This window comes from Calcarisporiella thermophila (assembly GCF_041956535.1).
Source record: "Calcarisporiella thermophila strain CBS 279.70 unplaced genomic scaffold VTP21scaffold_2, whole genome shotgun sequence".
Classification (NCBI taxonomy): Eukaryota; Fungi; Calcarisporiellomycota; class Calcarisporiellomycetes; order Calcarisporiellales; family Calcarisporiellaceae; genus Calcarisporiella; species Calcarisporiella thermophila.
This window is the reverse complement of record NW_027192192.1, coordinates 958,817-981,822: the sequence shown is the minus strand read 5'-3', so window position 1 is coordinate 981,822 and position 23,006 is coordinate 958,817. Positions and strand designations below refer to the sequence as shown.

Genomic DNA, 23,006 nt, shown 5'->3' with positions numbered 1-23,006 from the left:
CTGCCGACCGCAGCCACCTCCTCGCTCGATTAATTACCCGGGAATATCGGCACCTCATTCCCCATTCTCCATGCTCCGACCGTCTTATTTGGTTGACATTTTGAGTGCTTTTTTTTTCATAATAAACATTAATTCACACAGCTAAAATTAACCCTGATTCAGATAGGCTTTTCTGGAAGAGCGTTGAGATGAGGTATGATCGATGCTCCATTCAGTCTGAATATACAGGGAGCTGTATTGGTGCGCCGGCACTGATTTCGTCCACATGGCTTTTTAGTAAGCAAGGCGAGCCAATATAGCCATGATTTTCCATTTTCAATCTGCCTTATTCTGTTCAGTCTTTTCGTATCCAATTTGTTCTCTTCTATTGGGGAACATTCGCAATGAGATTCCCAATCCAAAACCCTGAAGTGTGAGCACAGGACCCATTTGCGTACATTCACGCTTTTCTTTAGCAAATTGGATTTCGTTCTCGTGCTCTCATTTTTTTCTGTAATTTGTTTTGTCTCCTAGACTCTAGATCATCATCTGAGAGATAGGGGAAGAAGAGCGTTGAAGAAAGCATTATACAATGAATCAGTTGTTTATGATAAATTAGAAGAGGACACACGAGATAAACGGTGAAAAATGGAGGGGAGTGGGGTGGGGCAAAAGAGAATTCGCTAATTTGAGTTCGCAAGCTCCACCGCAAATCCATTGACCAGCTTCGCGAACTCAAGCATGTGGTTGTAGTCGACATAGTCGGTCGTGTCTTGTGCGGTGTGGATATAGGGGTTTGAGTCGTCAAAAGTGGATTCGAACGCAAAAGAGCTCGGGAATCCTGCCTCCGTAAACGAGGCGTGATCGCTACAGGCGTATCCACACTCAGTATTGACCCACCGAATGGAGCAGTACGCGGTGACCAGCTTGCGAAGGAAGCCGGTCAAGGCGGAATCGACGTAGTCCGTAATGATCCCAACGGCACGGGTATTCCCCGGGTATCCCGTCATGTCTTGCTGAAGCATGGCCCGCACTTGGACCCCCGACGATTGGTATCGGTTGGCGATATCCTGCGAGCCTCGCAGGCCCACCTCCTCGGCCGCATACCATTGGAATTCCACGCTTCTTTTCGGCGCAAATCCGCCCGCCACTAGCGTGCGGAGCGACTCCAGGATGGTGATAGAGCCTGAGCCATCATCGTCGGCTCCAGGGGCCCGCCCGTTCTGCGGGTTGTTCTGGTTAATGCTGTCCTGGTGCGCCCCCACCACCACGATGTCCTTCAGAGCGGGGTTGCTGCCCTCAATGCGGGCGATCACCGAGAATTGCGGCCATGAGTGCTGGAACTTCTTGACGCTCACCTTCGCTCCCCCCGAGGTCGAGTTGGCAATCTCCGTTGCCTTGTCGAAAATCCACTGTGCACTCTGCACACCTGTTTGTGAGCGGTAGTAGCGGGTATAGAAGCTCGATAGTTTCTCTAGGTTGCTCTTCAGGTTGTTTCGATTGAGCAGACCGTTGTATTTCTTCACCTCCTGCTGGAACTGAGGCTGCGAGGGAAAAGCCACCACTAATACCCAAGAAGAGTGGATCTCATCAGCTTTGGAGGAGAGAGAAAGAAATGCCAAAAAGGCAGACAAGGAGGACTCCACCTTTCTGAGCTCTGGGCAGCGGCCGTTTGGACTGGCCAGTCAGGTCAAAGAATTTCTTGCCGCTTCTGATCAGCTTCTCCAGCTCCTGCTCCGTCACGGAGATAACCTCGCCGGGTCTGGGTTAAGAAATAGAATTCAGTGACAAGGTTGGCCAGCAAATGTTTACAAACACAAGCAGTACTTGGTGGAGACGAGGTGCTTGTCCTCCCCCGCGGGTGCTCCCGCCACAAGAGTCAGCCCCGCAATGAAAACACACAGCGCTTGTAGGACCTTCATACTGAAAAGATCTCTGGATGGGACCGTAGCAAATGAGGGGTTTTTAATGGGAAACAAGAACGCAAGACGTGTTGTCATCCTCCCATTTTATAGATGTGCCAAAACAAAACAGCGTTCTTCTCCTCCCCCTCCCCCAAACCTAGTTCTGGCCTTGCTTACACGATTTTACAATATTTACGGGAATAATTTTGTCAGTTCTTATGAAAGCAAACACTGAGTTCTCTTGGCCGCACGTAAACTTTCTGTTTGGCATGTTTAAGGGTGTTGATGGTCGAACAAACTTTAAAGTAGCATGATCATACAACCCAATTGTCTCTTCTCACGTGCCTCCATGGGCTTTGTGGAAGCCGAGCCCGCCATCTAAAGGATAAGGCATTTTCTATTATCTTTTCATTCCGTTGACAAGGCATCAGTCAGCTTTGTTGGCCGATTTTTTTGGAGGCCTTTAGCACGTCTAAAATTAGAACTCTAGGAAAAACTGGGAGGAAATGACGGTGAATCCGCTTGAAGTAATGTAAATAAGATAAAAACAAAGCGGCGCAGGGTGGGCTAAGGCATGGATGAAAGATCTGCAGCGAGCTGGGGCCTCATTGGGAATGGCTGCGCAGGGTTAATTTAGGTTTTCTCATATGATTCATAAGCAGGAGGGGGATTATCCCAAAAACGCCTAGCACTTGAGCCAGACATAAACCTAAGACGTCCAAGGCCTTAAAAAGCATTCTTGCCAAGTCGCCTGATGGCCCACCCAGACCCTCCTTCACTTGCCGGATCTCCTTATTGTCATAGATTCGGAAAGGTGTGCTTGCCCCCATCGCTTGGGCCACCCGGACACCTGAGAGGAATCCATCCTCGTGGAAGCCGTAGCCGGTCCAAGCGCCGGCAAACCACACCGAGTACTTTCCCTGGATGGAGGGAAGCTCTGCTTGGGCCTTGATTAACTCAGAGGTGTACTGAGGGTGAGTGTAGCGATAGGTCGCGTAGGTTAGGCTTGCTTTAGGCGGGTGCAGCGGGTTAAGCGTCACGAAGATTGGCACCTCCTTCGGAATAAACGGCTGCAGGTTATTCATCCAATAGGTTCTGTAAAGAACAAAAGGGAAGAAAGGTTTAGTATCGAGGAGAGCAGAAAATAAAACTGGTCCAAGTGATTATTCACAGTGAGACTTGATTCTTGTATTGAGAGGTAGCAGTGGACTGTGACAAGTAGTTCCATGAGGTCCAGGCCGACTTCCGCATAGGCATAAGCTAGTATTTTAACATTGCGACCTTAGTCTACCTTCCACTGTAACAATTTGGAGATTTATTCACCTTCTCATCGCAGTGCACCACTGCAACATTCTCCGAAAATTTTACACTGCCCAATATCTCCCGCTCCTCTGGTGTAGCATCTTCGCCCAGCAGGGCCAATGTTTCGTCTGCGTGGCTCGCAAACACCACCTGGTCGTACGTTTCATCATTTCCCTTTTCATCCAAAACGACGACTTTTCCCCCCTTCCGTAGCACCCGTTTCACCGGCGTTGCCAAACGAACTTCATCCACTTTGCTCGTTAGGGCCTGAATATAGTTTCGGCTATTCAACAAAAGAAACGAAGAATCGATTGGATTAATTTTCCTACGGCCGAGCACTCTTAGATAGGTCTGCAAACCTTCCATGACAAACAGTAAGCCATTGGGGGCGATGGGATATCTGCATTAGACAATGGTTGTGCATGAAGCGAATGAGCGTGTAGACCGGGAATTCCGTGGCGCATTGGTCGGGTGGAGTCGACCAGATGGCAGCGGTCATCGGCTAAGAGAACAATCGAAGAGAAGGACACGAAGACATCATGGTTAGGTGAACACAGTTCTGTGCCATTTTCTGGCTACTTACCAAAAGATAGTTGTCGCGAAATTCCTTGGAGTAGCCCTCCCGATCCAAGTATTCTCCTAACGTCAAGTCGCGATCGGGATGCCCTTCTTGTAGCGTCAGCATCACGGGAGCGCAGTAGTTGAATTTGAGTATGTCGTACAACATGCGCCAGTGGCCTAACCTCAAAAGGTTGCTCTTCTGCGAAAAAATGGTGGTCAGGTCGGTACCAGCCCACTCGAATCGCCCATTATCCCGCGAGACCGAGAATGACATCTCAGAGTCCTGGTAGGCGATACCCTTGAGTGTGAAGAATCGGATGAGATTTGGATAGGTAATGGTGTTGAACACAATGAAGCCGGTATCCACCGGGATGGTGTGCGCCTTGTCACCATCGGGAGCAGAATAGTCAATAGTGTGAGTGTGGCCACCTAGGTAGTCATTCTTTTCGTAAATGGTGATGTGATGGGGTGAGTATTCGGAAAGGAGCCAGGCGGCGGAAAGGCCGGATATGCCACTCCCTATGATGGCTATTTTCATCCTCTGTCCAGTGAGCCTCTCTTAATGTGAGGTTGCTGGAATCCCCTAAAGGTTGAGCACCTTCTTGAGACCATCATTTTAGCAGTCACGATAGGACATTGCCACCCTTGAGGAGAGCGCATAGGGTCTGGTGCAAGAGTCTTATTTGCTTCATCATGCGAAAGCGCATTCAGAGGCTCAGAGGCAAAGGGTTTTAAAAGTTTCCATCCAAACGGCTTCTCCAGTGGAGCGTTAGGAGGCGAATCCAACTCGAGCCCATTTTTTGGCAATCTATACGGGGCGAATTAAAATAGATACAATAGCTCGCTTCTACCTTTATTCCTTCTCCAAGTGTCGACAACTTAGAGAAAAAGTACAACGACACAAGATTTTTGAACCCGGCTCCTGGTTCACCAAGTCTAGCCAATATCTGGGTCATTTTGTAAACACCCAAATATAGATCGCGATAAAAGTATAGGACAGAAACTTAAACAAGGGACAGTAAAACAAACAAGACAAAATGAAATAAAATAAAATAGGATAGAATAAAATGAAATAAAATAGAATCAAATAATATAAAGTAAAATAAAACATCTATTCGTTTTAAGAAGGAAGAGAGCACATGGTATCAAGGGAAATTACACATCGGGCAATACGAGGATGCAACACTCTTTCCACTATGGTACAGAGACCTCTATCATTGCAGGGCCAGCTTTTCGCCTCCGATCAGCCATTTCATGGTCTCGTAGCTTGTCCAGCATAGCGCCGTGCTGGGGAAATTGACAATCACCCTCGGAGACACCCCTTTGAAGAAGCCGCGGACCCCATGGCGTCGATAGATAACCCCACATGCCTGCACAAGCCCGCGGCACCTTCGGATTTCTTGGTCCGACGAGGTTCCCCGCGTTTGCAACAGGGTTTTAATGACGTCTAAGGGGGTGGTAATGGCCGCCGCCACGCCTCCTGCAATCCCGCCCGCGAGCACATGCGTCTTTGGATCGTACATGCCTTGGGGGTTCAATTGCCGCCGACAGAACTCGTACGTTGTAAACTGAATACTCTGGAACGGGACGGCCATCAGCAGAGTGGTCGGCAGCGAGATGAAAAAGGCCCCCAGACCTTCCGTGGCATAAATCTTGTGCGCACACTCGGCGATCCCCTTGAAGGTGGAACCGTGGACTTGCATTCGCTGTTTCACCACATCGAATGGATTCATGACCCCCTCGCTCAACACGGTCGCGCCGGCCCCTGCAACCGCATTGGCGATGGAATGCGACTCGGCCCCAGCGGGAGTCAGCTTCCGCTTTAGCTCCTCGTAGGTTGCAAAGTGGATCGCATGGGCAGGGCCAGCTCCAAGCACCACCGATCCGATCCCGCGCCAAAGGCGGTGAAGTCCTTCAGTCGTGCTGATCCTCACAAAAGCATTGGTGATGCCGGTGTAGACGGCGGCGGGTGTCGGATTAAGAACCTGCATTCGAGTCTGCCATAGACACAGAGGTGAGCTACTCTGCTTTGGGGCAAGGAAGAGACTCATGATTAATCACCTTGATGGCATCGACAGGATACATCGCCGCATGTTCGATAATTCCGGCCATAGCTCCCGCTATCATGTGCGTTGCTGCGGAGGTATTATCGGGGAGAGATTCATAATCGAAGTCTGTCATTGTCCAGGTATCTTCTAAAGCGCGAGGGAGGGAGGTGGGGGAAGAGACAGGGAAGAAAATGATCCAATGCAAATTTCAAGTAGCGATTCTTTTCGATGGATATTTCGTCGTCGTCGCCGTCTTCTTCCTTTTTTTTTTCGTCGGCTACCTCCTTGCTTTGCGGCCCTTGTTGGCTCTTTGGTTGAATGGGACTGAAAATAAAAGGAGGGGAGAGTGTTAGGGGAAATTCGATAGGCTAGTAGTGACGTATCACAATCACTGATAACCTTCTTATTCGAACTGATAAATCAATGCAGGGTGATAACGTCGGTCGGTCGATAGCCACCGATTTGAAGAAGGCCCGATGTTTTAATATAACCTCTGGCTGCTTTCTCTCTACGGTTGGTTCTATTCGTAACCTCGAATTGGAAGTGCATTTCTTGTTCTCCACGGGCATTTTCTATATAAATAAATTGTTTCTACACCTATCGATTTTCTTCACTTTTTCACCACTAGCTATCTGATTGCGTTCAAATGTATCAATGTATTTCACAGTCCCAAAGTTATATGTTCGATAAAGGTAAGGGGGGCGATTGATAAAAAAAAAGGCTTAATCACAATGAAAATGACAATAAAGAGAAAAAGAATAGGTTGGGAATAATTGGAACACATTATCAAAGAAATAGAACAAAAAAAAAGAATAATGAATGCCTAGAAATGAATATATAGCAGTAACGTAAGCGGAAAGGAAAAAAAAAGGTATGACATGAAATAAAACAAAGCAGGCTCGCTATATACAGTAGAGTAGAAAGAGAGAGAAAAACAAGTGATAATCTCCAAGACACCATTTATGTCAAACGCTTCATCGGGAATTGCTCTAATCTGCTGTCATCGTTGTCCTCCATTCCAGGCCTTCTCTCACCCTGCATCACATGGATGGTCGGCACATTGGGAAAGTAGTCGATGATGGCCAGCTCATCCTCCTCCACTTCGGGGGGCCGAGGGGCATTTGGGGTGGGGCGCAGCGATGAGGACATCGACGAGGATCCGGCCGAGCTTACAGCGGTATCGGAGGAGAGGTCACTGGCGCTTATTTTCCCGACCGGTTCGGGACCTGAGGGATGGCTTCCCTTTCTCCGCTCGTCGCCTCTTGGGTGGTGGTGGGCGTCCTCCCTCCGCTTCATTCCGTCCTCCGCCGATGCCTCGGCGTCGGGGCCTTCTCCTTGAGTTTGGGAAGCATTCGGGGGTGGTAAGAACACGTTCGGCACCGGGGGCATGCCTCTGCCGCCCACGTCCAACGTTGCGCTGATGCCGGTGAATCCCACTGCGGTCACGGGCGCTATCGTGGTTGGCTCAAAGCATTTCAGCCATCGCTCGAGCATGTCCAAGTCCTCCACCTGGAACAGGTGGTCCACCCAGGGCCCTTTGGTTCTGGAGCCGTGGACCTTGAATATGATGTTGCCCGGCTTTCTCGACACGACGCTGCAGTGAGAATATCGGTACACTTTCCCTACCGAAGCCCGTTCCGGCAGACATGAAAAGTACCCCACCCACGGGAACACGGCAATGCGCGCCATCTCCCAATGCGAGAAGAAGGGAAGCAGCACGTGCTGTGACTTGATGGGCAAAAATCCGTCGAGCTGCTCTCCAAATACATCCTGTTGTGGCTGGACGGTGGTCGCCTTGCTCATCGCCCCCAGACTTGGCTTCCGCTGCTGCCACAGCAGCGAGCCCGCCTCGTCGCCATACACCCCGTTCCCGATATTCCCGCCTGCGGATCCCGTCGGGTAGAATGAATCCTGCACACTGCCAAACGAGATCTGATTGGCGAGCGCGACTGCTGAACTGCTGCCGCTGTTGTAGTGATGGTGTTGGTACCCACTGGGTGGGCTGAACCGATGCAGCACGTCCTGCTGGATAAACTTCCACAGCTTGGGGAGGAAGAGGATCCAGAGACTGATCATGGTTCCCCACAGGACGGCGACGTTCTGTATATAATATTTCGTGTAGAATTCCGAGGAGGGGAGGACGGCGGTCAGGACTGCAATACAGGTGGCCAGAAGAATATTACTATGATTCACGGCACCAGCCATGGAGGGGAGGGGGAGGGGGGGGCACAGGTTAGTTTCCACGATCGCCCATCCAATTTGCATCCCAAAAGAGATCACTCACTAGACGGAAAACGAGATCTGCCTGCACTCGTTGTAGTTGGAGGCCACATCGCGAGTCTGGAAGGCCAAGAACGTGGCGTAGAGGATCAGAGTCCCGTTGTATACAAACAGGAGGACCCAAAAGACAAGATAGGGGCCGTCGCTCACGCAATCGTAGTACTGCGAGGTGAAGGAGAAATTGGTGACGTGGGGTCGCGGAGGTGTCACCAAGAGGTAGAGGACCACAAGGAGCTAATATGGGTAACATTAGCATAACGCCACACCAATCCACGAGCGGCAACAATAACAACAGCAAAAAAAGGGGAAGGGTTGAATTACCATGTCACCTGCACAAATGGCTCCCGCGATTTTGACAAGCTGCCCGTCCCTTATCACAGTCCGTTCCACAAACACATTGTTGAATATCCGGTAGACCCTAAAGTTCTTGGCAACAATGTTCGACAGCACAAGCACAAAGCCGGCGTTCAACGCGACAGGCCTTAGGGCACACACTGTATCGTTCGGGATGTCCACCCACAGGATGACCCCCACAAACGAGAGCATGAAGCCCAACAGCTCGAGGCAACAAAAGAGGGGGCTTGACGCCTTGAACACCTCGCTCTTGCGGAAACTGATGACAAGGAACATCATCACGAGGGCAAACAGGATGCCCGCAGAGGAGACACTGAGAATGGCAATGCCGCCCGGGGACCCGAAACGAGGGTTCATGGGGATGACCGGCGGGATATCGGAGGGAGGCTACATTCAACCAACAGGACAACGATGAGAGTCTGCTCCTTGCCATCAGCCATTTCCAACGGGGATCCTACCTGCATCCTGTCTCCAATATACATGGGGGCATTCACGATGGACAGATTGCCGAAGACGAATTTCGCGACGGGCACCACGGTTCCTCGCTGGATATTGAAAATCATGAAATTCCTAGGGAACAAGAAGAGTTCAGTCCGCGTGGGTCTTGCAATGAATCCTAACCCCGCCCCCTTGCACTCACCCTTGGGCTAGATCCCCGTTCTCGTTTATCGTGATGGGACCCTCGGGCCCTACGTATCCCGTGTTGAAGGCGGGGGGGAGCAGCTTGTCGCCCATCCGCCCTCGGGCCAGGAGCTGCAGCGCCTGCGCCTGTGTCACTGTTGCCGACACCGAGTTGCGAATCGCGTTGGCGAAACCACGGGCCATGACCATCATGCAGGAGTAGGCAAGGCTGAGAGGCGCGAAAGAGTGAGTGTTCCGCCGCCTCCATCCTATACAGAACACATCCTACTTACCCTTCATTGCTACCGATGTCGCGCTGGCCAGCAAACGGATACTCGCGGGGGTCCAGGGCGGCCCACTTGTCGAGAAACGCCTCGTACGGCGGGTACCCGTCCAATTTGAGCAGGGAGTCGAACAAGAAGAGTCCGTTGAAGGGCGCGTTGAACTCGGTGTCGTTTTCCGGGAAGGTTTGCCCATCGTCGATCATCAGCCACGCGTACTCGGGAGAGAACAGGCCAAGCTTGCTGGCCAGCCGCAGAATCCTAAGCCTGCTGTCGGGCACCGAGGCGATCATGAACACGCGCACTCCCGCCTCGCGGAGTTCGAGGAGGGGGGTCTCGAGCTGCTTCTCCGAGCTGTCCAGGTCGAAGGGCTGCATTGCCACCGGATCGAGCTGCAGTTCACGGGCACGCTGAGTCACCTTCTCACTGAGCTGCTGGTCCAGGGTCTCTGAGCTGTAGAGCACCCCAAAGCGCCGCCACCCTTGGCTGGCGATGAACCGCATCATCACCTCGGTGAACAGCATCGAGGTGGGTATCGTGCGGAAGAAGTAGGGATACTCCTGTTTGTTCGACAGGCGGTTTGTCCACGCGGAGAACGAGCACTGCGGGATGGCAAGGCGGGAGGTGAGTAGGGCGGTGTGCTGTGTCAGGGAGGAACTCAGATCCCCGATGACGCCGACGACATCCTTTTGGAGGAGGTCGACTGCGGCAAAAATACTCGCGGCTGCGCCCGACTGACCATTATTGTTGTTGTTAGGGTCTATGGGAAAAGAGTCCTTCTCGATTAGGGTGATGTAAGCGCCGGGGATAAGCTTTTGCTGGTTGATTTCGTTAACCGCGAGCCGAATGGCAGAGGTTCCACTATAAATAATAGACGGCATGGATTCCAGTCTAGGATGCCGAGCATCACCATTAGACCACACTTACCTTTGCGCCAATTTCACGGTCAGGTTGTCTTGCTTGTAGCTGTAAGGCAGAAGGAGCCCCACCTTGATCTCCACCAGGCCCGTTGTGTTCTGCACCGGCGTGACGATTGTGGTCCCATTGAGCGTGGCCTGTATAATAGAGAGGCCATCCGCGGATTTTCGTTCGGACACAATATCCTCGACGAGGGGAAGCGCCTGCTTGGAGGGGGGAGGAATTTTGTTCGGGGATGGGGCTTGCGGGGAGACGAGGGGGAGAAGAAATGCAAGAAAGATGATGGATAAGATGCAAGGAGGAAGGTATGTGGGAATGGTTGACCGGCGATGTCGCGACATCGCGGGTATCATGGCCCGGGGGGGGGAGGGAGAACGTTATCGAATGAGAGGAATTGCGATGGAGACAAAAAAGAGAATCAAGCAGGGATGGAGTGAGAAGACGGCGGGGGGGGGGGAGCTGGCAATATTTAATACAGGTAAGGGAGAGGGAAGGGAACTGAGGGAGGGGGATGATGGCGATGAGAATTCCTTTCCTTGTAGGAATGAGCAGTTGGGTCGTTTCAAACTGGCGGATGAAACTAAGCTAGCATCCAGAGCGCCTAGGGGGAAAGGAGAAGGGGTGCGGGAGGGGGGAGGGAAGCAGGGGAAAAGAGATCCAGTTTGTTTTTAGGTGTTGGTAGTTGTTGTTTGCACAAAGATATCAACGTGTTCTTTGAAAAGAGATGAGGAGATGAAGCATTTTTCATTTAGACAAATATGGGCGGCCCATTGTTGTTTGCGAAATTACAGGCAAGGCCGCTGAATGTCTGAAGAATGATTAGGAGAGAACAGGCTTTTCCTCTTCAAACATTAATCTGGCGCCGTCCAATGGGGGCGACAATAAAAAGAAAACAAGGAAAAGGATCGAAGCCTTAGGGTGGGCCGCAAGGAATTTGCCCAAACCAGTTGGGAGCGGCGGGGAGCCCTGTTGGGGCCAGGCGAGGGCGAGCCCTCTCTCCACTGGGGCTTGGGCCGGCTCGCCGAAAAGAGGGTTCAGCTGCGCCCTGCGCTGCGGGCATGAGCTGACGTTTTCGTTCCTCCGTCATTGCCGAGCGCAGCGGGAAGGGGAAGGTCGCCGGAACGGCATCATCATCCCATTGCTGCCGTAGGGAGGCGCAACCACTCATCGCCTCCCCCTCTCGCAAACCTCACTAAGGCGCAATAGTGCTCGGGACGAGGCGATTCGCTCGGCCCGCCAACCCCTTATTTGCTCTGCACCGGCCAGGTTAGCATATTTGGCTAGGTTCCAGAGGGCGAAAGGACTGATTCGATTCGAGGCATCGAGTTAGGATAAAAAATAAACCCTTTATTCTCTATTTTTCCTTCATTGACTTCCGCGCCAATCCCAGGCCCGCGTTTCCTTCTAGGCTGTCAAAATAAAAAAATGTTATTTTGCTTGTATTTTCTATTTTCTTCCGCTTTCCGCTTTCCTATTCCTCATCGGTCATCCTCGGAAGTGCATCAGCTTTTGTTTGCATCGGCATTGCGCCCTAATCCCACCTCGCCCTCCCGCTGTATCTCTCCTCTGCTACCAGACGGTCTCTCCCCCTGCGCCTCCTCCGTGCGATCTCTCTCTCTCTCTCTCCCTCCCCCCCCGCGAGCGGCTTTGTGTGGCTCATTGATTGCTTCAGGAGCAATTTAGATCTCAGAGTAAATATCCTTTAGGTAAATAGTTTAATCTTCCCGCCGAATCTCAGAACCTCTCCCCATGTGCTAAAACACTCCTCTCTCTCCCTCCCCATCCCTCAAGTGCTGGTCGATGCTCATTGAGCCCCCTCCTCTTTCATGTATCCCTCCAACGGAATGACGGCTCCCTCCGCACTCCTACCCCCCCATGTCGCAACAGCACCAGGACAGAATCTCGGTTTCCTCGGCCTCCACCGCCAACCTCAACTCTGCTCTCAACCTGCCGCTGCCATCGCTTGGGCAGCCTACGATGGTGATCCATGACTCCTACTCGCCCGCCGCAATGCACCACCAATCCGCCCAGAATCAGCAATCGCAACAGTTCGCACATTCTCAATTCCCTTTCCTCCCAACACCGCAGGGAACGCCCATGAATGCATTGGCACAGCGGCCCAAACGCCATCAAGTCAAGAACGCTTGCGGTAACCCCCTGTTTATACCGAGACCATCCCGCATCCATGACTAATGATTTGTTTGTTTTGATCCCGCAGTAAACTGTCAAAAAGCTTGCAAGAAATGCGACGACGGCCGCCCGTGCCAACGGTGTATCAAGCACGGCCTGACTGCAACCTGCGTGGACTCCCCCCGGAAGCCGCGTAAGAAGGGAATCAAGCGTGGGCCCTACAAGCGCCGGAAACAACTCAATCAGCCGGGGCAGCCTAACGGCGACGATCGTATGTCCTGCGTTGGAAGATGTTTTGAAGCAATCTGAAGGAGCTCACCCTCTTCGCTTGTTTGTTTATCTTTGATTTCCCGTAGAAAATGCCGCCGGGATGGTTCCAAATGGGGCTCTCCCCTCGCTCTCCAGCTCCGCCCCCCACTTCAACCCTCACGCTGGAGCTTACGACGCCGCCTCGGCCCTCGACTCGGCGTCTGCTGCTGCCGCTGCCGCCGCATACGGCTACGGGTACCACAACAACCATACCCCCGCGCTGCACCAGGAAGTGTATGGGCAGCCGCTCGCCATGTACGCCCCAGACACTCCGCAGCACTCCACCCCGCAACACACCACGCCCAACTCCCCGTGGGCCGCGTCCCCCGTCCACCAAGGCCAAGCCCACCAAGGCGCATCGCCCATCCTACCGCAGCACAACGGGGACACCGCACATCCCCAGCCGCAGAGCGGGCACTCGTCCCAACGGGCCAACCAGGGCAATGACCAGGAGCAAGAGGGGGCAAAGCTTTCGATTCTGTCGCAGCTCTGCAGCGCGGTGCTACATGAGGACAGGCCCTCGCCCCAGCAGCAGCAGCAGCAGTTGCAGCAACACCAGCAAAAGCACCTCCAGCACCACCCGCAACCCCAGCAGCCCCAGCAATACTCGCGCGAGTATAACGAGTTTCATCCCTACCCCTACTCGTTCCCCTCCCCCTCGGCCACCTCTCGAAACGGAACCCCGACCGTCCAATCCCCCCGACCGTCCATGAATAAGGCACAGCCCTCTCCCTTAGGGATGGCGTCGCAGCCCCACCCATCTTCCGTCAACAACCCCAGTTTATCGGCGGTGCAAAACCGCAGCTCCCCGCGGCAGACGCAGCAGCAACCCCCTCAGCACCATCAGCAGCACCAGCACCAGCACCAGCAGCAACCCCATCACCCTCACCAACAGCAACAACAACACCAGCAGCAGCACCAGCAGCAGCAGCAGGAACCTCCGTTTCTCCCCCCAATTCAGCTCCACTCCGGCCATTCATTTCACCCACAGGACAACGGATATGGTGAGATGTACCAAGGATATGAACAATATCATGATCATTAATTTATAGCCTTATCTTCATTTTTTTTTCCTATTTATTTGAGATTCTTATTTATTTATTTTCCACTGTTTCGCTTCTTTCATGAATATAGAGCTTTTCTTCTCCCCTCCCCTCCCCCACCACATTACTTGTCTTTATGACTTCTTTACTGTAGAAACTTTTTTTGGCCCTTGAATTTACCTTTTTTAATCCCCTTCCATCCCATCGCCTTTTTTTATACTTCGTTCCTCCTTTAAGGAGAAATAAAAATCCCTAAACAAAAACATCCATCTGCCTGGACCGGCACGGTTTGGGAAAGATCTCTTCGAATGGCCGGTGCCGAGTCACATGCGTAGCCGATATCGGAAGTTCCTCCCTCTGCCCCTCCTTTATCTTATCTCCACAAAAATTTCAATATCGCATAATGAAGGTTGAAGGCCCCCTCTCCCCCTGGTTTCCCTTCCCCCCCCTTCCTTCTCCCATTCCAAAGACTTGGGGGTCAAGGCTCCAATGACCACCACTAAGCACCCTGCTGCTGTCGCCACCAGTGCCTCCGTCTCTGTATGCACTGTGGTAGGGGATGGGGGTAACGAGGCCCCCGCGCCGCCCGCGCCCGCCACCATTCCTACCCTCTCCCCGCCGACATGCAGCCAACCATCACACCAGAACCATTGGTCTTCTCTCACCGCAACCTATACCCTTGACAGCGCTATTCCCCCGCTTGAGACTCCCCTGGCCACCATCGTCTTTGCTCAGCGAACCCATGATGCTCTGCCGGTGGTTCTCAAGACCCCGCGTTATGCATCGCACTATACACGTGAGTTACACCACGTCCTCAAGATATCAAGCCCTTATGTTGTGCGCGTGTTAGAGGCCTGGAGGGGCACCCTGGTCCTCCCAAGGCTAGAGCCGCTCCACCCCACATTGCCCAAGGACTTGAGCGAAATTTGTAGGTGGATGCGGGATGTGACTCGAGGGCTGGCTGCAGTGCATGCAGCGCACGTAGCCCATAGAGACGTGACCCCTGGAAACCTAATGAAGGACCCGGAGAGTGGCCGTGCAGTACTCATTGATTTCGGTTTGGCCGCCAGCGTTAAGGATGGAGCAGCAGTGGAGATGAGCGCGAGAGGCGAGGAGGAGGGAGTGGTGGTGGGGGAGGAGGACGAGGACGAGGACGAGGACGAAGAGGAAGATAAGGTCGTAGAGTGCTGCGGAACGGCCGGATACTTGGCCCCTGAGCTCTCTTCCGCAGTGCTAACGGATGGAAAAAAGCTGGGGAGTACAAGGCAGTGGTGGCAACGGGCAGATATGTATTCCCTGGGAGCTATCTTTGGGCAGGCGCTGGCCCCCCATCTTGTCACCTGCCAGCTGCATCTCCTCGGGGCAAAAATCGAGCGCCCCGGATGGGTCGCCCGCATATGCCGTGAGCGCCTTCGCGAGTTTCTCGCCGACCGAGCCAATCTTAATGACTTCTATCCTGGCTCGGTGTATCACGCGGCCGAGCTGCTTTTGAAGCTGCTCGACGATAACCCCGCCCACCGTCCAACCGCGGTGGAGGCCCTGAATCTCCAGTTTCTGTGCGAAAGGGGTCAGGAGGAAGACGCTCTCTATTTCGCGGGAACCGACTTGAACGCGATGCGGGACCGCGGGCTCCTCTACGCCTACTACCACCCGAGAAGCGATCTAACGGATGATGAAGACGAGTCGATGTTTGGCAGCTTCTCCGCCGCGACCTATACCGGGAGCTCGCACGAGGACGAGGACGACGGCTGCTTCTTTAGAGTTTGGCACTAATTTTGTATAGCCCTAGGGAGCAGGAGAGAGTGGATGGACACTTATGTTCTTAATTGTATTCATTGTTAATATTTCTTTGATAATTCATGATGGGTGCTGAAGAGATGCAATGCGTTGATCGCCCTCTTTGGTCAAAAATGCCCCCTTGGAGGGTGCCCCTTTGTTTTTTTTTTCTCGCGCTGTATGGATGATTCGATTTTTATAAAGTGCATTCACACATGGTATTATTAGTACTAAGTAAGCATCTAAGGGATGGGTAGAAACTCTCATCTTTCCGGCGGCCGTGAGAAAAACATGCGCTGCCGCCCTCCCCCTCCTCGCCCGAAGCTGATGCTCGTGGGGACACGGAGTCGGGACATGGAGTCGGCGAGCGCATCCACCTCCATCTCGATATCCGGCTTCTCCGCCTCTCCTTCCGTCTTGGAGAGATTCGAGTTGGTCGAAAGGGCCATGTCGATGGCCATGTCGTGCTCAGTTCTATGTGTGAACCAACAGTGAGGACAAGGATTCAAAATAGAATAAAAGACGTCAACGTACCCGTTCTTGTGCTTCCCTGCCTCTTTTCCTTTCCGACGTCCTGTCTTTTTTCCCGTGGCTTTACCAGATACCGTCGCTTTGTGCTCGTCCTGCACATCCGTCGCAGGTGTCACTTCCATAGCCACGCCTTCTTCTTTTCTTCTAAACACACAAAACAACAATAAAAAAACAGTGGCTATGCAAATGTGAAGCTACCTCTGTACCTTGTCTTCTGACCCTTCTTTGGGCACCTTCCGCGCCCTGATCGCGCCCACTGCTCCGGCTCCAATCCGTGTATGACCATGCCATAGAAGAAGTTCTTGGGGTAATGATGCTTGTCAATAAGATGCAATCGCCGCATCTTGGGCGTGGAGAAAAACTTGGTGCAGCTTTCCACAAAGCACTCGAACTAATTCGCAAGGATCCAAAGGTTAGCATCGAACGGCGGGAGCGCCCCTCTCTTGCCTTGCGATATGTATAAGAACAGGAGCATGAGGGAATCAGGCACAGGGTATCTACTTACGATTTTCTCGCCCCTCTCCTGCCGCACCTTTGCAAACGTGTCGTGATTCTCCACAAGGTGGAGGCTCAACCACCGCGCGGTGGGAAATGATTTGCTGCACTCAAGGCACACATGCCGGTGATACATGTTGTAGTGCATTTCGTACGCGGGCAGCGAGCCGCATCGCGTTGGGCTCGAATCGCAACGTGGAGAGAGGGTGCAGAGGATGGAGGTGTCCGTGAGTTCATCGACGAGCTGCATAAGGTCCGAGTCGGGCATGGGGGGCGATTGCGAAGAGCCGGGGGGGGTGAGATGGTGTTTGCTGAGCCATTGGGCCCGTGATTCGATGTTGCCTGCATCGAAGAAAGGATCGTCCGGGGGAAAGGCCCGCTTGCGGGGGGTGTAGAGGAGGGGAAGCCCAAAGCCCGCTATCATGGTGTTTGGATCGGCCTTCAAGCTCAAGTTAGCGTGACTGGGGAGAAATAGATAGGGGAACGCGACCCAAATTTTGACATAATGAAAACCCAACTATATTGGACAGAGGTGAAGGAGACCAGCGGATCTCTAGTGCCTTTTGTCCCAAGGCTCCCTTCTGACAGAAGTCTCAACCCCAAAACTAGGCCCCACCAGCTGCCTCCATATTAGCTAGATAGTATTAGAGCAAACGCCCAATAAAGCAGGGTATTTTTAAGGGCAGCAGCTCAATTGGCTTACGATGGCTGCCCAGCCTTTGTATCCGGCGCTCGCCCAAGCCCATTAGCGCCGTCATCTTCAAAGATTCACCGTGCCAGATATGGGGGCAAGCACAGATTGCTTTCAGGATGAATTATATTAACACATAAAAGTTAAGGAAGTACATGCAGGGAGATATTTGTATACGAAGCTGGGAATTTTTAGAGGGAGAACAAAAAGCGCATATCTTCCTCACTTAGCCTGGCTAATGCTTTATCGTCCTTGCCAATGGTGCTCTCCATCATGGCCAATTTTTTCTCTTGCAGCTCGATGATACGGCTTTCCAGAGAGTTCTCTATCATAAAGCGTGTGATTTTGATTGGACGGTGCTGACCAAGTCGATGGACTCGATCATAAGCCTATGCGAGACGAGGGGTGAGCACGATCAAGAGGGTCCCATTCATGTAGCGGCTAATTTACCTGGTACTCGGCAGCGGGATTCCACCAGGGATCCATCATGAATACCTGACTCGCCTCCGTAAGATTGAGGGCCACACCACCCGCCTTTAAACTGACCAGAAAGACGGTTGTCTCCGGGTCGGTCATAAAGTGGCGAATGACGGCATCTCGTTGTTGGGGCGACATGCCACCATCCAATTTTACACACTTGAATCCCGCCCGGCGAAGTCGCCAATGGATCAGGTCCAAAAAGTTGACAAATTGGGAGAACACGATGCTCTTAATCGTCTGGTCGGAGTCACGGAGCAGCGTCAGCTCCTCCAGCAGTGCCTCGATTTTTGTTGACGAGCGCCACTGCTCCATGTTAATGCGGTTGACAATCGAAAGACGCGCGCGCTCCGACTTCGAAACTTCAGTAGTAGGGAGCTCATAGGTCGGCTGCGAGAAGTCAATGATGAGTAGCTTGTGACACCCGGGGCATTCAGGCTCATTGCCCACAAATCCGTTCACATACATCTCGACGCATTGACGGCAGAAGAGGCAGCGGCATCGTGAGAGGATGGGATCCTCGGCCACTTCAAAACAGATATTGCAGACAAGTGTATTGTGGCCGCTAGCAGGTGTCTCGCGATTGAGCACTAGGCACGGGTGGTCGGACATTAAGCGCATCCGAGTGAGAAGTTGAAAAACTAGTGGAATGAGTTAGATGTCGCGAGGTCACGAATTAAGGATCTATGAGCTTACTGTTTGCATAGTTATTCAAAAGTGTCCCTTGATCGACATAGGTGGTGAATTTGCGCTTAGTATCCGAGTAGAGAGAATCGTAGATATCCTCCTCCTATGTAGCGCAATCAAAGGCAGAAGATAGGTCAGCCTCCCATCCGGCAACATTCAATAGTAAACGAGGAAATGAAACCTCTTCAGTAAATCTGTCCTTTCTCACCACAACAATGCGGGGAGGAAGTCCCAGGTCATCCGCTCGCTCCACTTTAGTCCTTCTCAGCATGATATGATCAAGCAGTTTCCGCAGCTTAAGATATGCTTGTTCACCAACACCGACGGCTCCAAAAGCCTGGATTGGTTTTAAAATCTCATTGTTCCAGTAGCAAACGTGGCTCATGTTCCTATGACCACAGCCGATGCACTGTCCATTTTCAAACCGCCAGTGCAGCATCTTGCAAGGGCATTGTTTGCAAAAGTAGTACGCAAAGGGATCGATTTTCATAAAGCGTAAAAGCGAGAACAGCTCCCCAATGCGGTTTTGAAGAGGTGTGCCGGTCAAGCACCATTTATAAGTCGATTCAAGCGCAAACTGCAACCAGTTACGGAATAGACAAGCTCAGTCATAGATTATATAACCTTATAAAATATTATGGAATCTCACCACAGCTCGCGCAGTATTACAGCTTCTATCCTTGATATTGTGAGCCTCGTCTAGTACAATACGGTGCCAAAATAGCTTGTGTAACAGCGAGTCCTCTTTCACCATTCCTTCCTTGCGCCGGAATCCGTACATCTCCTTGCGGAACATACTCTCTACAATTGAATAGGTAGTGAGTACAACGTCAAACTGCTTCAACTCGCGGGGATCCATTATTCGCTGTGAACCGTGCCACACACACACATTAAGATTTGAAAATTTGTTGATCTCGTTCTTCCACTGCAGGATGGCGACTGCCGGAGCAACAATCAGGTTAGGTTTCTTCCGTGGTTCACTGACTAATAGCGAAATCATCTGGATAGTCTTGCCCATCCCCTAGAATGAGAGTTGCGTCAATGACTAAAAAAAATGCATCATTAGATCAAGTGCTCTCAGGCTACCATTTCATCTGCGAGAATTCCGCCAGCAAATTCGCTCTCTTCTTGCTTCTGTAACCAAGAGAGACCCTCACGCTGGAAGGGGAGCAGATTAATAGCTGTCAATCCATCAGGCTGCACTTCGTTGTCGACAGGTATCGGCCGGTTACGCTTATCTAAATCACCCCAGACGTCGGTTAATTCCTTGTGGTGGCTCATCAGTTTTTTGCCCACACGGGTATAGTGGTCGGTTTCATCCTCCTCACGCCCTTGACGACCTCTCGATCTGCGACCAGATTGGCGTCGTCTTCTTCGCTGTCTCCCAGTTGAATCGGAATCCTCCTCACTAACAGCCTCAAAAACCTCTTCTCCCGCGCTCAAACTTTCCGCAAAATCGGTAGTGCCAGTCACAGTTGTGGCGGGGGTCGTTACCAGAGATGACAATGAAGTGCTTAAACCAATAGAGGACTCGGACGTGGTGATAGAACTGCTTTCGCTTTCCAATATTGTACGAGCAGATGTGAATTCATTCAAAGAAAGGGTGGTGGATAGTCTCTTTGACCTAGTGCGAGACGATATGACTGGTGTTTGCTCGGGTAAATCCGACTCCGAACCTTCATCTTCGACATCCTCATCTGACTTTTCAGGTACCCATTCACTACTGTCGTCAGAGTCTGCTTTCTTCTTTGTAGTGCGTGCTCGCTTCTGACTCCGAGTAACCGCTTTACGCGTGGATGGAGATTTACGCTTCGGTGATGTTTGAAAGTCGTCAAGGCTGTCAAACTCGCTCTCGTCCTCGTTGGCTGTGGTTTGCTGCCGCTCTTTACCTTTACTATTTCTGCTGCTGCTGCTGTTTTTGCTACTGCCGCTTCTGGTGCTGCCGTTCTCGAGCTGATCAGTCTCGGTCGACTCTACGCAACCAGCTGTGGATTTGGAGGAAAGTCGAGAGCTACGCCGTCTGGCTGTCATCCTTTGCGGTCTGGTAAGTAGAAGGGTGCTAGTATGGACACAGCGCTCTCGAGCTCTCAGGTCTAGAAAGAGTCCAAAGAAAAAGAAAATAGTCGAAATGTTTAAAATTTTTTCGATCTCCGCTAAGTCGACTAAGGTTTCTGTAATTAATTGGTCAATAAAGGCCTCATTAGATGCCATGACTCATCCATTTCGATTCTAATTTGACCTTAATTGACAAATTCTGCCGTAGACAGTCACAAGGAATTTGATCAAATAGAACGAATTTACCCTCGTTCTCTGCCCACCGAGAATGAATCGAGTACGCGGGCCTACCTCCGCGCTGACCTCCTTTCTAAGAGAGCGCGGGATCACCCCCAGAAATCTCAGTCGCCGCAACCAAGAAAATCGAGAGGAGCAGAATCAAGCCGAGCCTGTTACCCGTGATAATGGAGAGTCATCCCCTGAGCCTGAAAATGGCGGCGTCGAAACCGAATCTTCCGATGAAACCGTTGCATCAAACAACAACATTACTGAGGAAACATCCTCATCATCAGGACGCCGGACAAGCGCACGCTTAAGAAGAATAAATATAGCTGATGATTCAACGCACGCTGAGCCTTCCTCCTCCTCGTCTAACTCACGTAGGAGAAGAGCAGGAACAACTTCTAATTCTTTGGATGAAAGCACTTCAACCAAACAGAAAAAGAATCAAAAACGAAAGAAAAAGGACGACGACCAAGATAGCGATGATGAATACGTAGGCAATAACTCTGCCTATCGTCAATCTCGAAAGACGGGCTCAAGAGTTGAGATATGCTCAAAATGCCGTCGACACTTCATATTAAAACAAGCTTTGGCTCAAAATAATGAGAAGAAAATCTTGTGCCCGACTTGTGCAGCTGGTGGTACCGTAACAACAAAGCGCCCTCCTCGTAAAAAGAAAACTTCAGGCGCGATGGACGCGGAAGAAGACCGCACAGTTCCCTCATTGCAGAACATATGTATTAGAGTAATCTGTCCTGATATGCACCTAGTATGTCCTATTCCATTAAATTTGACGATTGGTCAAACTCTTTAGGTTATAGCTGCCAACATTGATCGTATTGAGGCTTTTGGAGATATTGGGACCAAAAATCTTGACAAGATTTGCAAAATTATCTGTCGATTGCGCCAGCTAGACGAGCAAACTGTATTACTTTTCTTGGACCCACTTCTGACGGAGTTGAAGCTCTATGATTGCACAAGTATATTCTTTCTTTTTCCGACGGTCATGCCCTCCGTTGTTAATCTTTACCCTTTATTTATTCTTCCCACAGATCTTGACTCTGAACGTCTAATTAATCTGGCGCAATTCTGCCCCCTTCTTGAAAAACTAAATCTTCAAATGTGTGGGCGTATGACAAGCGAAGTTTTAACTAAATACGGCACTCATCTCTCCAACCTCCGAGAAATAAGCCTGAGCGGGTGTTACCTTATTCGCCCAGATGGCTTCATCAACCTTTTCTCTTCAGTTGCCTCTCGCCTCGAAGTTTTTGCCGTCAAACACGCGCAACGTCTAGATGTAGCCTGCTTAAACTCGTTGGTCGAACACTGCCCCAATCTACGCGAGCTTCGTCTATCACAATGCGACCAAATCGATGATGAATGTTTACAGCTGCTGCTCCCACTACAGAAACTTGAGGTGCTAGAGATCTCGGATCCTCGGAAAACCGTAACTGCCGCTCCCCTTGTAGAAATACTGAATAACGTCGGGCATCAATTGAAGGAGTTGAATTTGGCTAGATGTGTGGAAGTAGGAGACGACTTGGTGAGCAAAGGACTGACTCAGTGCACACGACTGGAGAAATTGGTGCTTGCGGAACTCGCTATCAAACCCGAATCCATGGTGGAGCTCTTCACACAATGGGCTTCGACCAATGGCCTACTGCACTTGGATATAGGGAGATGCTACGACCTAAATGATAGTGTGATCTCCGCCTTCACCAATAGCCCTGCCGCTCCCCATTTACGATATCTATCCATCAACTCACTGGATTTAAGCGCGGATGCACTTGCCGAAATTACCGCAAAATGTCACCGCTTACAAAGCCTCGATGCCAGCTTCGTGCAAAGTGTAGACGATTACTTCATCAACGCACTAGTAGAGGGCTGTAGAGATCTGACCCAATGCTGGGTATTTGGATGTAACCATGTTACTGAATGTGCAAATGTCCCCCCTACCTTAATACTGAAAGGGCGCGAGAGCGATACACTCTAGTGCTTTCTACCTCTCCTATGTAGTACTAGAAAATCCGCATACCTATATATCTTTGTCTCCATATTTCGCTGCAGACTCTTTGCTTGATTCTCAAAAATATACTTTTTTTTTCAAAGATACAACAGTAAAAAAAAGAAGAGGTAAAATAATAAAAAATAAGAACATCCCACAAAGAAGGAAACGAAACGAAACGAAACGAAACGGAAAAAAAAAGCTTGAAGGAATTTCTTTTCTCTAGTACCATCCCTATCTAGTTAAGAACAACCGATATAAAGAATGAAAGTATAAAAGGACACTACAACACAAAAAAAAGAACACATGGACTCCCCAACTCTTCCAACGGCTCTTT

The 23,006-nt window shown here is 51.1% G+C and overlaps 11 protein-coding genes across 11 annotated transcripts; 3 read left to right on the top strand and 8 right to left on the bottom strand.

Moving 5' to 3' along the window:
* Positions 1–662: 662 nt before the first annotated feature.
* VTP21DRAFT_4507 (uncharacterized protein) lies at positions 663–1,979 on the bottom strand (the record flags this gene model as incomplete). Its single annotated transcript, XM_069394926.1, has 3 exons — positions 663–1,543; positions 1,626–1,741; positions 1,807–1,979. The coding sequence occupies 3 exons, from the start codon at positions 1,977–1,979 to the stop codon at positions 663–665; spliced, it is 1,170 nt and encodes a 389-aa protein (XP_069256115.1).
* A 509-nt stretch (positions 1,980–2,488) lies between these two features.
* Positions 2,489–4,702, bottom strand: VTP21DRAFT_4506 (uncharacterized protein; the record flags this gene model as incomplete). The annotated part of the gene is made up of 7 exons (XM_069394925.1): positions 2,489–2,978; positions 3,055–3,143; positions 3,207–3,468; positions 3,545–3,687; positions 3,769–4,287; positions 4,356–4,554; positions 4,623–4,702. 7 exons carry the CDS (start codon positions 4,700–4,702, stop codon positions 2,489–2,491), a joined length of 1,782 nt encoding a protein of 593 aa, XP_069256114.1.
* A 258-nt stretch (positions 4,703–4,960) lies between these two features.
* Positions 4,961–5,927, bottom strand: VTP21DRAFT_4505 (uncharacterized protein; the record flags this gene model as incomplete). The annotated part of the gene is made up of 2 exons (XM_069394924.1): positions 4,961–5,743; positions 5,808–5,927. 2 exons carry the CDS (start codon positions 5,925–5,927, stop codon positions 4,961–4,963), a joined length of 903 nt encoding a protein of 300 aa, XP_069256113.1.
* Positions 5,928–6,754: 827 nt separating this feature from the next.
* Positions 6,755–7,999, bottom strand: VTP21DRAFT_4504 (uncharacterized protein; the record flags this gene model as incomplete). The annotated part of the gene is made up of 1 exon (XM_069394923.1): positions 6,755–7,999. One exon carries the CDS (start codon positions 7,997–7,999, stop codon positions 6,755–6,757), a length of 1,245 nt encoding a protein of 414 aa, XP_069256112.1.
* A 78-nt stretch (positions 8,000–8,077) lies between these two features.
* VTP21DRAFT_4503 (uncharacterized protein) lies at positions 8,078–10,589 on the bottom strand (the record flags this gene model as incomplete). Its single annotated transcript, XM_069394922.1, has 6 exons — positions 8,078–8,308; positions 8,396–8,815; positions 8,887–8,998; positions 9,069–9,278; positions 9,343–10,191; positions 10,258–10,589. 6 exons carry the CDS (start codon positions 10,587–10,589, stop codon positions 8,078–8,080), a joined length of 2,154 nt encoding a protein of 717 aa, XP_069256111.1.
* Positions 10,590–11,161: 572 nt separating this feature from the next.
* Positions 11,162–11,416, bottom strand: VTP21DRAFT_4502 (uncharacterized protein; the record flags this gene model as incomplete). The annotated part of the gene is made up of 1 exon (XM_069394921.1): positions 11,162–11,416. One exon carries the CDS (start codon positions 11,414–11,416, stop codon positions 11,162–11,164), a length of 255 nt encoding a protein of 84 aa, XP_069256110.1.
* Positions 11,417–12,123: 707 nt separating this feature from the next.
* VTP21DRAFT_4501 (uncharacterized protein) lies at positions 12,124–13,732 on the top strand (the record flags this gene model as incomplete). The annotated part of the gene is made up of 3 exons (XM_069394920.1): positions 12,124–12,397; positions 12,467–12,649; positions 12,735–13,732. The coding sequence occupies 3 exons, from the start codon at positions 12,124–12,126 to the stop codon at positions 13,730–13,732; spliced, it is 1,455 nt and encodes a 484-aa protein (XP_069256109.1).
* A 487-nt stretch (positions 13,733–14,219) lies between these two features.
* Positions 14,220–15,503, top strand: VTP21DRAFT_4500 (uncharacterized protein; the record flags this gene model as incomplete). Its single annotated transcript, XM_069394919.1, has 1 exon — positions 14,220–15,503. The coding sequence occupies one exon, from the start codon at positions 14,220–14,222 to the stop codon at positions 15,501–15,503; it is 1,284 nt and encodes a 427-aa protein (XP_069256108.1).
* A 266-nt stretch (positions 15,504–15,769) lies between these two features.
* On the bottom strand, positions 15,770–16,956 carry VTP21DRAFT_4499 (uncharacterized protein; the record flags this gene model as incomplete). Its single annotated transcript, XM_069394916.1, has 4 exons — positions 15,770–15,980; positions 16,041–16,181; positions 16,244–16,428; positions 16,543–16,956. The coding sequence occupies 4 exons, from the start codon at positions 16,954–16,956 to the stop codon at positions 15,770–15,772; spliced, it is 951 nt and encodes a 316-aa protein (XP_069256107.1).
* A 458-nt stretch (positions 16,957–17,414) lies between these two features.
* On the bottom strand, positions 17,415–20,418 carry VTP21DRAFT_4498 (uncharacterized protein; the record flags this gene model as incomplete). Its single annotated transcript, XM_069394915.1, has 6 exons — positions 17,415–17,612; positions 17,674–18,341; positions 18,397–18,490; positions 18,569–18,964; positions 19,037–19,408; positions 19,474–20,418. The coding sequence occupies 6 exons, from the start codon at positions 20,416–20,418 to the stop codon at positions 17,415–17,417; spliced, it is 2,673 nt and encodes an 890-aa protein (XP_069256106.1).
* A 292-nt stretch (positions 20,419–20,710) lies between these two features.
* On the top strand, positions 20,711–22,657 carry VTP21DRAFT_4497 (uncharacterized protein; the record flags this gene model as incomplete). The annotated part of the gene is made up of 3 exons (XM_069394914.1): positions 20,711–21,409; positions 21,479–21,644; positions 21,717–22,657. 3 exons carry the CDS (start codon positions 20,711–20,713, stop codon positions 22,655–22,657), a joined length of 1,806 nt encoding a protein of 601 aa, XP_069256105.1.
* Positions 22,658–23,006: the final 349 nt, after the last annotated feature.